The sequence below is a fragment of the Salmo salar genome, chromosome ssa18 (genome assembly GCF_905237065.1).
Source record: "Salmo salar chromosome ssa18, Ssal_v3.1, whole genome shotgun sequence".
Taxonomy (NCBI): Eukaryota; Metazoa; Chordata; class Actinopteri; order Salmoniformes; family Salmonidae; genus Salmo; species Salmo salar.
In genome coordinates, this window is record NC_059459.1 from 419,133 (window position 1) to 437,019 (window position 17,887).

The window sequence follows — 17,887 nt, forward strand, 5'->3', positions numbered from 1 at the left end:
TGTTTCTATATTGTACATCCAACTGGTCTGGAGTATGTTACTCCCTAACCCTGGGTGAAGTGTAATCCCTCACATGTAATCTGTTACTCCCCAACCCTGGGTGCAGTGTAATCCCTTATATGTAATCTGTTACTCCCCAACCCTGGGTGTAGTGTAATCCCTTATATGTAATCTGTTACTCCCCAACCCTGGGTGTAGTGTAATCCCTCACATGTAATCTGTTACTCCCCAACCCTGGGTGTACTGTAATCCCTCACATGTAATCTGTTACTCCCCAACCCTGGGTGTAGTGTAATCCCTTATATGTAATCTGTTACTCCCCAACCCTGGGTGTAGTGTAATCCCTCACATGTAATCTGTTACTCCCCAACCCTGGGTGTACTGTAATCCCTCACATGTAATCTGTTACTCCCTAACCCTGGGTGTACTGTAATCCCTCACATGTAATCTGTTACTCCCTAACCCTGGGTGTAGTGTAATCCCTTATATGTAATCTGTTACTCCCCAACCCTGGGTGTAGTGTAATCCCTTATATGTAATATGTTACTCCCTAACCCTGGGTGTACTGTAATCCCTTATATGTAATCTGTTACTCCCTAACCCTGGGTGTACTGTAATCCCTCACATGTAATCTGTTACTCCCCAACCCTGGGTGTAGTGTAATCCCTTATATGTAATCTGTTACTCCCCAACCCTGGGTGTAGTGTAATCCCTCACATGTAATCTGTTACTCCCCAACCCTGGGTGTACTGTAATCCCTCACATGTAATCTGTTACTCCCTAACCCTGGGTGTACTGTAATCCCTCACATGTAATCTGTTACTCCCTAACCCTGGGTGTAGTGTAATCCCTTATATGTAATCTGTTACTCCCCAACCCTGGGTGTAGTGTAATCCCTTATATGTAATCTGTTACTCCCTAACCCTGGGTGTACTGTAATCCCTTATATGTAATCTGTTACTCCCTAACCCTGGGTGTACTGTAATCCCTTATATGTAATCTGTTACTCCCTAACCCTGGGTGTACTGTAATCCCTCACATGTAATCTGTTACTCCCCAACCCTGGGTGAAGTGTAATCCCTCACATGTAATCTGTTACTCCCCAACCCTGGGTGAAGTGTAATCCCTCACATGTAATCTGTTACTCCCCAACCCTGGGTGTACTGTAATCCCTTATATGTAATCTGTTACTCCCCAACCCTGGGTGTACTGTAATCCCTCACATGTAATCTGTTACTCCCTAACCCTGGGTGTAGTGTAATCCCTCACATGTAATCTGTTACTCCCCAACCCTGGGTGTACTGTAATCCCTTATATGTAATCTGTTACTCCTCAACCCTGGGTGTAGTGTAATCCCTCACATGTAATCTGTTACTCCCTAACCCTGGGTGAAGTGTAATCCCTTATATGTAATCTGTTACTCCCCAACCCTGGGTGTACTGTAATCACTCACATGTAATCTGTTACTCCCCAACCCTGGGTGTACTGTAATCCCTCACATGTAATCTGTTACTCCCCAACCCTGGGTGTACTGTAATCCCTCACATGTAATCTGTTACTCCCCAACCCTGGGTGTACTGTAATCCCTCACATGTAATCTGTTACTCCCCAACCCTGGGTGTACTGTAATCCCTTATATGTAATCTGTTACTCCCTAACCCTGGGTGTACTGTAATCCCTCACATGTAATCTGTTACTCCCCAACCCTGGGTGTACTGTAATCCCTCACATGTAATCTGTTACTCCCCAACCCTGGGTGTACTGTAATCCCTTATATGTAATCTGTTACTCCCTAACCCTGGGTGTACTGTAATCCCTTATATGTAATCTGTTACTCCCTAACCCTGGGTGTGCTGTAATCCCTCACATGTAATCTGTTACTCCCCAACCCTGGGTGTAGTGTAATCCCTTATATGTAATCTGTTACTCCCCAACCCTGGGTGTACTGTAATCCCTTATATGTAATCTGTTACTCCCTAACCCTGGGTGTACTGTAGTGTAATCCCTTATATGTTATGTGTTACTCCCCAACCCTGGGTGTAGTGTAATCCCTTATATGTAATCTGTTACTCCCTAACCCTGGGTGTACTGTAGTGTAATCCCTTATATGTTATGTGTTACTGCCCAACCCTGGGTGTAGTGTAATCCCTGGGTGTAGTGTAATCCCTGGGTGTAGTGTAATCCCTGGGTGTACTGTAATCCCTGGGTGTAGTGTAATCCCTGGGTGTAGTGTAATCCCTGGGTGTACTGTAATCCCTGGGTGTAGTGTAATCGAGTGGTGAAATCCATTCAAAATATTTATTAAGTTTAAACTCCCCCACCACATGGCACCAAACCCCAAAGATACAAGTAACGCGTCAATATATGGATGGAGGTTTTTTGCGCTTGGGGAAGACAGTCTGCTCCCAGTCGGCCATGTAAATGTTGGCGTACGCAGGAGCAAACTCCTTCCCCATTGCAGTACCTGAGATTAAAGTACGTAGTGTTTAGAATCAAATGCAAAGTCATTTCGCGTTAGTCCAAGTTTTAAGAGAGAAAGGATAGCCTCACATTTGGTCTATTTGGATCCCTGTATTTTTGGAAAATGTCCCTAATTGCCTTAAGTCCTAGCTGAGTGTCGGAATTAGTGTATAGCGAGTCTACATCAATCGGGAATAACATTGCTCCAGAAGGGAATTCCATTTCTCTAAGTTTATTAACAAATGCATAGGTATCCTTTACATAGTCTGGCTGCTTCTGAGATCAGGGGTTGAGAAAGGAGTCAATATACTGATTCACTCCCACGATCTGAAACGATGGGACGGGTTAGGGTTAAGGTTAGGGTTTGGGTTTGGGTTAGGGTTAGGGTTAGGGTTAAGGTTAGGGTTAGGGTTAGGGTTAGGTTAGGGTTAGGGTTTGGGTTTGGGTTAGGGTTAAGGTTAGGGTTAGGGTTAGGGTTAAGGTTAGGGTTAAGGTTAGGGTTAAGGTTAGGGTTAAGGTTAGGGTTAAGGTTAGGGTTAGGGTTAGGGTTAGGGTTAAGGTTAGGGTTAGGGTTAAGGGTTAGGGTTAGGGTTAAGGTTAGGGTTAAGGTTAGGGTTAGGGTTAGGGTTAAGGGTTAGGGTTAAGGTTAGGGTTAAGGTTAAGGTTAGGGTTAAGGTTAGGGTTAGGGTTAAGGTTAGGGTTAAGGTTAAGGTTAGGGTTAGGGTTAGGTTTAAGGGTTAGGGTTAAGGGTTAGGGTTAGGGTTAGGGTTAAGGTTAGGGTTAGGGTTAGGGTTAAGGGTTAGGGTTAAGGGTTAAGGGTTAAGGTTAGGGTTAAGGTTAGGGTTAAGGTTAAGGTTAGGGTTAAGGGTTAAGGGTTAGGGTTAGGGTTAGGACTAAGGTCAGGTTAGATGGTGAATGGATTAGGGTTAGGGTTAAGGTTAAGACTAAGGTCAGATGGTGAATGGATTAGGGGTTAAAGGTCATCCTCACCATGATCTCCATGGCGCTCCATCGTGACGTGCCCCAGTACATGGCCATGCCATGGTTGATTACAAACGTCATCGCCCTCACCACCTCTACAACACACACACACACAGGGTTAGACCTCACAACCTCTACAACACACAGGGTTAGACCTCACAACCTCTACAGACACACACAGGGTTAGACCTCACAACCTCTACAACACACAGGGTTAGACCTCACAACCTCTACAACACACAGGGTTAGACCTCACAACCTCTACAACACACAGGGTTAGACCTCACAACCTCTACAGACACACAGGGTTAGACCTCACATCCTCTACAGACACACAGGGTTAGACCTCACAACCTCTACAGACACACACAGGGTTAGACCTCACAACCTCTACAGACACACACAGGGTTAGACCTCACAACCTCTACAGACACACAGGGTTAGACCTCACAACCTCTACAGACACACAGGGTTAGACCTCACATCCTCTACAGACACACACAGGGTTACACCTCACAACCTCTACAGCACACAGGGTTAGACCTCACAACCTCTACAACACACAGGGTTAGACCTCACATCCTCTACAGACACACACAGGGTTACACCTCACAATCTCTACAGCACACAGGGTTAGACCTCACAACCTCTACAGCACACAGGGTTAGACCTCACATCCTCTACAGACACACACAGGGTTACACCTCACAACCTCTACAGCACACAGGGTTAGACCTCACAACCTCTACAGCACACACAGGGTTAGACCTCACAACCTCTACAACACACACAGGGTTAGACCTCACAACCTCTACAACACACACAGGGTTAGACCTCACAACCTCTACAGACACACACAGGGTTACACCTCACAACCTCTACAACACACAGGGTTAGACCTCACATCCTCTACAGACACACACAGGGTTACACCTCACAACCTCTACAGCACACAGGGTTAGACCTCACAACCTCAACAGCACACAGGGTTAGACCTCACAACCTCTACAGCACACAGGGTTAGACCTCACAACCTCAACAGCAGGGAAGGGGTTAAACCAGATTTGATTGGATAGAGCCACCCAAACTAATCTATACTGCCCTGTCAGTCTTGTCTCTAATGTATTATCAGGCTCGACTCTACTGTCCTGGCAGTCTTGTCTCTACTGTCCTGGCAGTCTTGTCTCTACTGTCCTGTCAGTCTCGACTCTACTGTCCTATCAGTCTCGTCTCTACTGTCCTATCAGTCTCGTCTCTACTGTCCTATCAGTCTCGTCTCTACTGTCCTATCAGTCTCGTCTCTACTGTCCTATCAGTCTCGTCTCTACTGTCCTAGCAGTCTTGTCTCTACTGTCCTATCAGTCTTGTCTCTACTGTCCTATCAGTCTTGTCTCTACTATCCTATCAGTCTTGTCTCTACTGTCCTATCAGTCTTGTCTCTACTGTCCTGTCAGTCTTGTCTCTACTATCCTATCAGTCTTGTCTCTACTGTCCTATCAGTCTTGTCTCTACTGTCCTGTCAGTCTTGTCTCTACTGTCCAATCTGTCCAGTTAAACCATAGTTGTGGTTATTACCCTCCATAGGTGAGTTGATGTCTGTGCGGTTAGCGAAGACGATGTCAACATACTCCAATTGCAGCCGAGACAGAGAATCCCTCAGACCTGGAACACAGTGATGACATCATAGCTATGACATCATCTAACATCACTATGAGACAGAGAATCCCTCAGACCTGGAACACAGTGATGACATCATCTAACATCACTATGAGACAGAGAATCCCTCAGACCTGGAACACAGTAATGACATCATCTAACATCACTATGAGACAGAGAATCCCTCAGACCTGGAACACAGTGATGACATCATTGCTATGACATCATACGTCATTATTAAATCATCGTTCTAACATCACTATGAGACAGAGATTCCCTCAGACCTGGAACACAGTGATGACATCATAGCTATGACATCATCACTACGACATCATCACTGACAAAACTGTGATATTTTCACTACATCATCGCTATGACATTATCGCTATGATATCACTATGACATCATCACTATGACATCATCACTACATCACTATAACATCACTAGATTATCGCTATGCCATTTTTCACACTACATCATCACTATGACATCATCACTATGATATTTATCACTTCTTTCTCCCTCAATCCCTCTGCTCTCCTTTCTCCCTCATTCCCTCTCCTCTCCCTCTGCTCTCCTTTGACCCTCAATCCCTCTGCTCTCCTTTGACCCTCAATCCCTCTGCTCTCCTTTCTCCCTCATTCCCTCTCCTCTCCCTCTGCTCTTCTATGACCCTCAATCCCTCTGCTCTTCTATGACCCTCAATCCCTCTCTTCTCCCTTTGCTCTCCTTTGACCCTCAATCCCTCTCTTCTCCCTCTGCTCTTCTATGACCCTCAATCCCTCTCTTTCTGCTTGGTCTCTCTTTCCTCTATGTTCTGAGCTGTCAGCTGACGATGTCACTTAGCTAGTGGACATAGCTCTGTGAGGAGGAAGTGATGTCATACCTTCAATGATGTGTTTCCGAGACAACCCTCTCTCCGTCTCCGCCCTTCACAGGAAGTAAGAGGAAGTTATGGCTTAGTGTTCAGTTAGACCTTATTGTCCAGACCTTATTGTCCAGACCTTACCCAAACAATTTGAGCTTCTACTTTTAAAAATCCACCTTTCCAGAAACAAGTCTCTCACCGTTGTCGCTTGCTATAGACCGCCCTCTGCCCCCAGCTGTGCTCTGGACACCATATGTGAACTGATTGCCCCCCATCTATCTTCTGAGCTCGTGCTACTAGGTGACCTAAACTGGGACATGCTTAACACCCCAGCCATCCTACAATCTAAGCTTGATGCCCTCAATCTCACACAAATTATCAATGAACCTACCAGGTACAACCCAAAATCCGTAAAAACGGGCACCCTCATAGATTTCATCCTAACCAACTTGCCCTCCAAATGCACCTCTGCTGTTTTCAACCAAGATCTCAGCGATCACTGCCTCATTGCCTGCATCCGTAATGGGTCAGCGGTCAAACGACCTCCACTCATCACTGTCAAACGCTCCCTAAAACACTTCAGCGACCAAGCCTTTCTAATCGACCTGGCCCGGATATCCTGGAAGGATATTGACCTCATCCCGTCAGTAGAGGATGCTGGTTATTCTTTAAAAGTGCCTTCCTCACCATCTTAAATAAGCATGCCCCTTTCGAAAACTGTAGAACCAGGAACAGATATAGTCCTTGGTTCACTCCAGACTTGACTGCCCTTGACAAGCACAAAAACATCCTGTGGCGTTCTGCATTAGCATCGAATAGCCCCCGTGATATGCAACTTTTCAGGGAAGTTAGGAACCAATATACACAGGCAGTTAGGAAAGCTAATGCTAGCTTTTTCAAGCAGAAATTTGCATCCTGTAGCACAAACTCAAAAGTTCTGGGACCCTGTAAAGTCCATGGAGAATAAGAGCACCTCCTCCCAGCTGCCCACTGCTCTGAGGCTAGGAAACACTGTCACCACCGGTAAATCCACTATAATTGATAATTTCAATAAGTATTTTTCTACAGCTGGCCATGCTTTCCACCTGGCTACCCCTAACCAATCAAAAGCCCTGCACTGCCCACAGCAACTCGTCCAAGCCTCCCCCATTTCTCCTTCACCCAAATCCAGATAGCTGTTCTGAAAGAGCTGCAAAATCTGGACCCCTACAAATCAGCCGGGCTAGACAAACTGGACCCTCTCTTTCTAAAATTATCCGCCAAAATTGTTGCAACCCCTATTACTAGCCTGTTCAACCTCTTTCGTATCGTCTGAGATTCCCATAGATTGGAAAGCTGCCGTGGTCACCTCTATAAAGTCCCACTGTAGCTCAGTTGGTAGAGCATGGCGCTTGCAACGCCAGTGTTGTGGGTTCGATTCCCACGGGGGGGCCAGTATTTAAAAATAATAATAATAATAATATTTTTTTTATAAAATGTATGCACTCTACTGTAAGTCGCTCTGGATAAGAGCGTCTGCTAAATGACGTAAATGTAAATGTACAAAGGGGAGACACTCTAGACCCGAACTGTTACAGACCTATATCTATCCTGCCCTGCCTTTCTAAGTTCTTCGAAAGCCAAGTTAATTAACAAACAGATTACTGACCATTTCGAATCCCACCGTACCTTCTCTGCTATGCAATCTGGTTTCAGAGCTGGTTATGGGTGCACCTCAGCCACGCTCAAGGTCCTAAATGATATCATAACCGCCATCGATAAGAGACATTACTGTGCAGCCATATTTATCGACCTGGACAAGGCTTTCGACTCTGTTATCACCACATTCTTATTGGCAGACTCGACAGCCTTGGTTTCTCAAATGACTGCCTCGCCTGGTTCACCAACTAGTTCTCAGACAGAGTTCAGTGTGTCAAATCGGAGGGCCTGTTGTCCGGACCTCTGGCAGTCTCTATGGGGGTGCCACAGGGTTCAATTCTCGGGCCAACTCTCTTCCCTGTATATATCAATGATGTCGCTCTTGCTGCTGGTGATTCCTTGATCCACCTCTATGGAGACGACACCATTCTGTATACATCTGGCCCTTCTTTGGACACTATGTTAACTAACCTCCAGACGAGCTTCAATGCCATACAACTCTCCTTCCGTGGCCTCCAACTGCTCTTAAATGCAACTAAAACTAAATGCATGCTCTTCAACCGATCACTGCCCGCACCTGCCCTCACTCTGACTTAGAATATGTGGACAACTACAAATATCTAGGTGTCTGGTTAGACTGTAAACTCTCCTTCCAGACTCATATTATGCATCTCCAATCCAAAATTAAATCTAGAATCGGCTTCCTATTTCGCAACAAAGCATCCTTCACTGATGCTGACAAACATACCCTCGTAAAACTGACCATCCTACCGATCCTCGACTTTGGCGATGTCATTTACAAAATAGCCTCCAACACTCTACTCAACAAATTGGATGCAGTCTATCACAGTGCCATCTGTTTTGTCACCAAAGCCCTATATTCTACCCACCACTGCGACCTGTATGCTCTCGTTGGCTGGCCCTCGCTTCATACTCGTCGCCAAACCCACTTGCTCCAAGTCATCTACAAGTCTCTGCTAGGTAAAGCCCCGCCTTATCTCAGTTCACTGGTCACCATAGCAGCACCCACTCGTAGCACGCGCTCCAGCAGGTATATCTCACTGGTCACCCCCAAAGCCAATTCCTCCTTTGGCCGCCTTTCCTTCCAGTTCTCTGCTGCCAATGACTGGAACGAACTGCAAAAATCACTGAAGCTGGAGACTCATATCTCCCTCACTAACTTTAAGCACCAGCTGTCAGAGCAGCGCACAGATCACTGCACCTGTACACAGCCCATCTGTAAACAGCCCATCCAACTACCTCATCCCCATATTGTATTTATTTATTTATTTATTTATTTATCTTGCTCCTTTGCACCCCAGTATGTCTACTTGCACATTCATCTTCTGCACATCTACCAATCCAATGTTTAATTGTTATATTGTAATTACTTCTCCACCATGGCCTATTTATTGCCTTATCTTACCTCATTTGCACTCACTGTATATAGACTTTTTTTCTACTGTATTATTGACTGTATGTTTTGTTTATCCCATGTGTTACTGTGTGTTTGTCGAACTGCTATGCTTTATTTTGGCCAGGTCGCAGTTGCAAATGAGAACTTGTTCTCAACTAGCCTACCTGGTTAAATAAAGGACTTGTTCTCAACTAGCCTACCTGGTTAAATAAAGGACTTGTTCTCAACTAGCCTAACCTGGTTAAATAAAGGACTTGTTCTCAACTAGCCTAACCTGGTTAAATAAAGGACTTGTTCTCAACTAGTCTAACCTGGTTAAATAAAGGACTTGTTCTCAACTAGCCTAACCTGGTTAAATAAAGGACTTGTTCTCAACTAGCCTAACCTGGTTAAATAAAGGACTTGTTCTCAACTAGCCTACCTGGTTAAATAAAGGACTTGTTCTCAACTAGCCTACCTGGTTAAATAAAGGACTTGTTCTCAACTAGCCTAACCTGGTTAAATAAAGGACTTGTTCTCAACTAGCCTAACCTGGTTAAATAAAGGACTTGTTCTCAACTAGCCTAACCTGGTTAAATAAAGGACTTGTTCTCAACTAGCCTAACCTGGTTAAATAAAGGACTTGTTCTCAACTAGCCTAACCTGGTTAAATAAAGGACTCGTTCTCAACTAGCCTAACCTGGTTAAATAAAGGACTCGTTCTCAACTAGCCTAACCTGGTTAAATAAAGGACTCGTTCTCAACTAGCCTAACCTGGTTAAATAAAGGACTCGTTCTCAACTAGCCTAACCTGGTTAAATAAAGGACTCGTTCTCAACTAGCCTAACCTGGTTAAATAAAGGACTCGTTCTCAACTAGCCTAACCTGGTTAAATAAAGGACTCGTTCTCAACTAGCCTAACCTGGTTAAATAAAGGACTCGTTCTCAACTAGCCTAACCTGGTTAAATAAAGGACTTGTTCTCAACTAGCCTAACCTGGTTAAATAAAGGACTTGTTCTCAACTAGCCTAACCTGGTTAAATAAAGGACTTGTTCTCAACTAGCCTAACCTGGTTAAATAAAGGACTTGTTCTCAACTAGCCTAACCTGGTTAAATAAAGGACTTGTTCTCAACTAGCCTACCCTGGTTAAATAAAGGACTTGTTCTCAACTAGCCTACCTGGTTAAATAAAGGACTTGTTCTCAACTAGCCTAACCTGGTTAAATAAAGGACTTGTTCTCAACTAACCTAACCTGGTTAAATAAAGGACTTGTTCTCAACTAGCCTAACCTGGTTAAATAAAGGACTTGTTCTCAACTAGCCTAACCTGGTTAAATAAAGGACTTGTTCTCAACTAGCCTAACCTGGTTAAATAAAGGACTTGTTCTCAACTAGCCTACCCTGGTTAAATAAAGGACTTGTTCTCAACTAGCCTACCTGGTTAAATAAAGGACTTGTTCTCAACTAGCCTAACCTGGTTAAATAAAGGACTTGTTCTCAACTAGCCTAACCTGGTTAAATAAAGGACTTGTTCTCAACTAACCTAACCTGGTTAAATAAAGGACTTGTTCTCAACTAGCCTAACCTGGTTAAATAAAGGTGAAATAAATAAAAATGGTCCTCTTTTGGACATTCTCTCAGGTTAAAGGGGAAGTTTTGGAATGTAGCTTTATCTTCTTCTCGAGAGTCAGATGAGCTCGTGGCTCTCGATGCTGCTAGCTGTTCCATTGCTTCATTGTTTCGGGAAACTACATTTAAAAAAACACTCTTATCCAGAGCATATATTTTTGTTATGGTCCCGCGTGGGAATTGAACCCACAACCCTGGCATCGCGAGCACTATGCTCTACCAACTGAGCCACATGAAACAACCTCTAACTTCCTTCATACTGGACACAGAGACATACAAATGGTATCCACTAGTTCATCTGACTCTGGGTCAGTAGATAAAGGGCTTCATTTCCAAAATCCTGAACTATCCCTTTAAGGTTAAAAGACATTTCCAACAGATACACAATAACTGATTTAAGAGACAGAGTCAAACTATTAAACATCTGCTTTTAGGAGACACTTACTGTCCTCCCCAGTAGATCTTAGTAGTCACCACATAACTAGACCTCCTGATGGAGAGAGAGAGAAAGAGAGGGGGAGAGAGAGGTGGGAGAGGGGATAGAGAGAGGGAGGGAGGAGAAAGAGAGGGAGGATAGAGAGAGGTGGGAGAGGGGGAAGAGGGGAGAGAGAGAGAGAAAGAGGGGGAGAGAGAAATAGAGGGAGGATAGAGAGAGAAAGAAAGGGGGAGAGAGAGAGGAGAGAGAGGGGATAGAGAGGGAGGGAGGAGAAAGAGAGGGGGAGAGAGAGAGAAATAGAGGGAGGATAGAGAGAGAGAGAGAAAGAGAGGGGGAAGAGAGGGGGAGAGAGAGAAATAGAGGGAGGATAGAGAGAGAGAGGGATGAGAAAGAGAGGAGAGAGAGGTGGGAGAGGGAGAAGAGAGGGGGAGAGAGATAAATAGAGGGGGAGAGAGAAATAGAGGGAGGATAGAGAGACGGAGGGAGGAGAAAGAGAGGGGAGAGAGAGAGGAGAGAGGGGGAAGAGAGAGAGGAGAGAGGGGAGAGAGAGAAATAGAGGGAGGATAGAGAGAGAAAGAGAGGGAGGGAAGAGAAAGAGAGGGGGGGAGAGAGAGGTGGAGGGAGGATAGAGAGAGAAAGAGAGGGGGAGAGAGAGAAATAGAGGGAGGATAGAGAGAGAAAGAGGGGAGAGAGGGGGAAGAGGGGAGAGAGAGGTGGAGGGAGGATAGAGAGAGAAAGAGAGGGGGAGAGAGAGAAATAGAGGGAGGATAGAGAGAGGGAGGGAGGAGAAAGAGAGGGGAGAGAGAGAGGTGGGAGAGGGGGGAGAGGGGGGGAGAGAGAGAAAGGGGTGAGGGAGAGAGGGGAAGAGAAAGAGAGAAAGGAAGAGAGAGAGGAGAGAGAGGGTGAGGGGGAGAGGGGGGAGAAGAAAGGTATTAGATTGAGCGAAGGAGGAGAGAGGGGTAGACATTATTTCAGTATTATTGCTGAGCTGTCACCATCAGTGACTGAGATGGATGGAGAGAATAAGTGAAAGAGTGTAAGAGGATGGGCCTCACCTCCATTCCTTCTTCTTAAGGATTTTACCCAGAGTCGTCTCAGCCCTGAGAGAGAGAGAGAGAGAGAGAGAGAGAGAGAGAGAGAGAGAGAGAGAGAGAGAGAGAGACAGAGAGACAGAGACACATCACTACATTTAGCCATCTATGAATTATTTGCCTACTGGGTGGAGAAGGGGAGAGAAAGATAGAGAGATAGAGGGAGAGAGAGAGATAGAGAGGGAGAGAGAGAGAGATGGAGAGAGAGAGAGAGAGAGAGAGAGATAGAGAGAGAGAGAGAGATGGAGAGAGAGAGATAGAGAGGGAGGGAGAGAGAGATAGAGAGGGAGAGAAAGAGAGAAAGATAGAGAGGGAGAGAGAGGGAGAGAGAGAGAGAGTAGCGTACCTTCCTGAAGCGTAAACCTCTGCTGTGTCAAACAGGTTCACTCCGTTGTCATAGGCTATGGTCATCAGGCTCTCTGCCATCTACACACACACACACACACACACACACACACACACACACACACACACACACACACACACAACCACACAACCACACACACACACACACACACACACACACACACACCACACACACACACACACACACACACACACACACACACACACACACACACACACACACACACCACACACACACACACACACACACACACACACACACACACACACACACACACACACACACACACACACACACACAACCACACACACACACACACACACAACCACACACACACACACACACACACACACACACACAACCACACACACCAACAGAATGAATGATAACACACATATACAGTGGGTATAGAAAGTCATCACCCCTTTTCAAAAATGTTCACCTTTTGTTGTCTCACTTGGATATTTTGTGTTACTGTGTGTAAATAAAGCCATAAAAAGTCTGATTTGATGTGTTTTCATTTCAGGCTGTAAGACAACAAAAGGTGAACATTTTTGAAAATGGGTGGTGACTTTCTATTACCCACGGTACACACACACACACACACACACACACACACACACACACACACACACACACACACACACACACACACACACACACACACACACACACACACACACACACACACACACACACATAAACTCAGCAAATAAAGAAACTTCCTCTCACTGTCAACTGTGTTTATTTTCATCAAACTGAACATGTGTAAATATTTGTATGAACATAACAAGATTCAACAACTGAGACATAAACTGAACAAGTTCCACAGACATATGACTAACAGGAATGGAATAATGTGTCCCTGAACAAAGGAGGTACCAGCTGTACCCATTAACACTCTCTCTGTCTAACTACTTAACACTCTCTCTGTCTGTACTAACAGAAATGTCACTCGCCATGTGAAGGTGGTCATCTGTCGTGTTGTGCCGGCCCCACGCACCAGGCCTCCAGCGCGTCTTCACAGCCCGGTACGTCCTGTTTCTCCTCCTCGCCCTCGCCCTGAGGTCAGACCAATCCGGTGACACCTGTGGACCGGCTCCACGCACCAGGCCTCCAGCGCCTCTTCACAGCCCAGTACGTCCTGTTTCTCCTCCTCGCCCTCGCCCTGAGGTGCGTGTCACCAATCCGGTGACACCTGTGGACCGGCCCCACGCATCAGGCCTCCAGCGCGCCTTCCCGTTCCAGAACTTCAGGCGACGGTCCCCAGTCCAGAGCTTCCGGCGACGGTCCACAGTCCAGAACCTCCAGAGATGGTCCCCAGTCCGGAACCTCCAGAGACGGTCCACAGTCCAGAGTCCCCGGCGACGGTCCACAGTCCAGAGTCCCCGGCGACGGTCCACAGTCCAGAGCTTCCGGCGACGGTCCACAGTCCAGAACCTCCAGAGATGGTCCCCAGTCCGGAACCTCCAGAGACGGTCCACAGTCCAGAACCTCCAGAGACGGTCCACAGTCCAGAGTCCCCGGCGACGGTCCACAGTCCAGAGTCCCCGGCGACGATCCACAGTCCGGAGTCCCCGGCGACGATCCACGGTCCGGTTCCACGCAAGCGGACCGTGGTTAGGTCAGGGTGTGACTAGGGTGGGTACTCTAGTTTTTGTATTTCTATGTTGGCCTGATATGGTTCCCAATCAGAGGCAGCTGTCTATCGTTGTCTCTGATTGGGGATCATATTTAGGCAGCCTTTTCCCACCTGTTGTTTGTGGGATCTTGTTTTGTGTAGGTGCCATTTTGCACGTCACTGTCTTCACGTTTCGTTTATTCATTTGCTGTTTATTGTTTTGCTAAGTTTCACATTATAATAAAGATGTGGAAGGCTACTCACGCGGCGCCTTGACCAAATTATTATGCCGATCGTGACACATGGGAGTTTAAACCCTTTACAATGGAGATCTGGGAAGTTACTTGGATTTTTACAAATTATCGTTGACAGACAGTGTCCTGAAAAAGGGATGTTTCTTTTTTTGCTGAGTTTATATACACACACACACACACACACACCACACACACACGCACACACACACACACACACACACACACACACACACACACACACACACAGACACACACACACACACACACACACACACACACACACACACACACACACACACACACACACACACACACACACACATACTTCATCTGTGATCTGTGAACCAAACGTCACCCATGTTCCTGTGGACAGAGAAAACTGTCAAACACACACGTAGTATAAGGTTGTGTGTGTGTGTGTGTGTGTGTGTGTGTGTGTATGGGTGTGTGTATTCTGTGTGTGTGGTGTGTGGTGTGTGTGTGTGTGTGTGTGTGTGTGTGTGTGTGTGTGTGTGTGTGTGTGTGTGTGTATGGGTGTGTGTATTCTGTGTGTGTGGTGTGTGTGTGTGTGTGTGTGTGTGTGTGTGTGTGTGTGTGTGTGTGTGTGTGTGTGAGTGGGTGTGTGTGTGGTGTGTGTGGTGTGTGTGTGTGTGTGTGTGTGTGTGTGTGTGTGTGTGTGTGTGTGTGTGTGTGTGAGTGGGTGTGTGTGTGTGTGTGTGTGTGTGTGTGTGTGTGTGTGTGGTGTGTGTGTGGGTGTGTGGGTGGTGTGTGTGCGCGTGTGTGGGTGGTGTGTGTGCGCGTGTGTGTGTGTGTGTGTGTGTGTGTGTGTGTGTGTGTGTGTGTGTGTGTGTGTGTGTGTGTGTGTGTGTGTGAGTGGGTGTGTGTGTGGTGTGTGTGTGTGTGTGTGTGTGTGGTGTGTGTGCGCGTGTGTGTGTGTGTGCGTGGGTGTGTGTGTGTGTGTGTACGTGTGTGTGTGTGTGTGTGTGTGTGTGTGTGTGTGTGTGTGTGTGTGTGTGTGTGTGTGTGTGTGTGTGTGTGTGTGTGTGTGTGTGTGTGTGTGTGTGTGTGTGTGTGTGTGTGTGTGTGTGTGTGTGTGGTGTGTGTGTGTGTGTGTGTGTGTGTGTGTGTGTGTGTGTGTGTGTGTGTGTGTGGTGTGTGTGTGTGTGTGTGTGTGTGTGTGTGTGTGTGTGTGTGGTGTGTGTGGTGTGTGTGTGTGTGTGTGTGTGTGTGTGTGTGTGTGTGTGTGTGTGTGTGTGTGTGTGTGTGTGTGTGTGTGTGTGTGTGTGTGTGTGTGTGTGTGTGTGTGTGTGTGGTGTGTGTGTGTGGTGTGTGTGTGTGGGTGTGTGTGTGTGGTGTGTGGTGTGTGTGTGTGTGTGTGTGTGTGTGTGTGGTGTGTGTGTGTGGTGTGTGTGTGTGTGCGTGCGTGCTCTACCCAACCTGTTATAATCTGTTAATCTGTTATATATAACCTGTTAATACTCACCCAGCCAGCGTGTTAGTGGTGTGTGTGGTGTGTGTGTGTGTGTGCGGTGTGTGTGGTGTGTGTGGTGTGTGTGTGTGTGTGTGGTGTGTGTGTGTGTGTGTGTGTGTGTGCGTGTGGTGTGTGTGGTGTGTGTGTGTGTGTGGTGTGTGTGTGTGTGTGTGTGTGTGTGTGCTCACCCAGCCCTAAACACGAAACTCTGAGACCAGATTTTCCCAGATTCCTGAAAGAGATCAATCAATCATTTAACATCCTCACTGTGTGATTGGTTAGCTGAACTGAATCACATGATCAATCAGTCAATCACCCATCATGCTCCACTCTGTGCTCTTTGACATTGCATGCTCAGATAACTTTTTATAGATAGGGGGGCAGTATTTTCACGGCCGGATAAAAAACGTACCCGATTTAATCTGGTTACTACTCCTGCCCAGAAACTAGAATATGCATATACTTATTATATATGGATAGAAAACACCCTAAAGTTTCTAAAACTGTTTGAATGGTGTCTGTGGGTATAACAGAACTCTTTTGGCAGGCAAAACCTGAGAAGATTCCATACAGGAAGTGCCCTCTCTGACTATTTCTTGGCCTTCTTGATCATCTCTATCCAAAACAGGGGATCTCTGGCATAACGTCACATTTTCTAACGCTCCCATAGGCTCTCAGAAGGCGGCAGAACGGTGAATGATGCCTTTGCAGGCCCAGGCTGAAAAACAGTAGCGCATTTGGATAGTGGTCGATCTGAGAACAATGAGACTGGGGCGCGTGCACGAGGCGACACAATGTTTTTATTCTTTCGTCTTTGAACGAAAACAGGGTTTCCCGGTCGGAATATTATCGCTTTTTAACGAGAAAAATCAAATAAAAATTGATTTTAAACAGCGGTTGACATGCTTCGAAGTACGGTAATGGAATATTTCGAAATCTTTTGTCACGAATTGCGCCATGCTCGCGACCCTTATTTACCCTTCGGATAGTGTCTTGAACGCACGAACAAAACGCCGCTATTTGGATATAACGATGGATTATTTGGAACCAAACCAACATTTGTTATTGAAGTAGAAGTCCTGGGAGTGCATTCTGACGAAGAACAGCAAAGGTAATCCAATTTTTCTTATAGTAAATCTGAGTTTGGTGAGGGCCAAACTTGGTGGGTGTCAAAATAGCTAGCCCGTGATGCCGGGCTATCTACTCAGAATATTACAAAATGTGCTTTCACCGAAAAGCTATTTTAAAATCGGACACCGCGATTGCATAAAGGAGTTCTGTATCTATAATTCTTAAAATAATTGTTATGTTTTTTGTGAACGTTTATCGTGAGTAATTTAGTAAATTCACCGGAAGTGTTCAGTGGGAATGCTAGTTCTGAACGTCACATGCTAATGTAAAAAGCTGGTTTTTGATATAAATATGAACTTGATTGAACAAAACATGCATGTATTGTATAGCATAATGTCCTAGGAGTGTCATCTGATGAAGATCATCAAAGGTTAGTGCTGCATTTAGCTGTGGTTTTGTTTTTGTGACATTATATGCTAGCTTGAAAAATGGGTGTCTGATTATTTCTGGCTGGGTACTCTGCTGACATAATCTAATGTTTTTCTTTCGCTGTAAAGCCTTTTTGAAATCGGACAGTGTGGTTAGATAAAGGAGAGTCTTGTCTTTAAAATGGTGTAAAATAGTCATATGTTTGAAAAATGGAAGTTTTCGGATTTTCGAGGACTTTGTACTTCGCGCCACGCCCATCATCGGATATTGGAGCAGGTGTTCCGCTAGCGGAACGTCTAGATGTAAGAGGATAACAAATGTGTTGTTCACTTTAAGTAATGTCACTTAATGTTTACGTATCCTGCGTCACTCATCTCATATGTATATAGTGTATTCTATACTATCTACTGTATCTCAGTCTACGCTCATTGTTTTGCACATTATGCTCTCATAGTCTCACTGCAGAAGTAGACGTTTATCCATGTTCTCCAAAGTCACGTTTAGAAGAGTTTTAGTTG

General features: G+C 45.7%; 1 protein-coding gene across 1 annotated transcript in view; it reads right to left on the bottom strand.

The window, feature by feature from the left end:
* The window catches only part of LOC123728636 (voltage-gated potassium channel subunit beta-2-like), a 62,794-nt gene that overhangs the window by 28,988 nt on the left and 15,919 nt on the right, over nucleotides 1–17,887 (bottom strand). The window contains exons 2-9 of the mRNA XM_045700551.1: nucleotides 16,058–16,101; nucleotides 14,724–14,761; nucleotides 12,503–12,582; nucleotides 12,121–12,165; nucleotides 11,075–11,119; nucleotides 5,984–6,027; nucleotides 5,017–5,103; nucleotides 3,451–3,536 (exon numbers count right to left, since the gene is read on the bottom strand). Of these exons, the coding sequence (XP_045556507.1) occupies nucleotides 3,451–3,536; nucleotides 5,017–5,103; nucleotides 5,984–6,027; nucleotides 11,075–11,119; nucleotides 12,121–12,165; nucleotides 12,503–12,582; nucleotides 14,724–14,761; nucleotides 16,058–16,101 (469 nt within the window). The remainder of the gene's footprint in view (nucleotides 1–3,450; nucleotides 3,537–5,016; nucleotides 5,104–5,983; nucleotides 6,028–11,074; nucleotides 11,120–12,120; nucleotides 12,166–12,502; nucleotides 12,583–14,723; nucleotides 14,762–16,057; nucleotides 16,102–17,887) is intronic.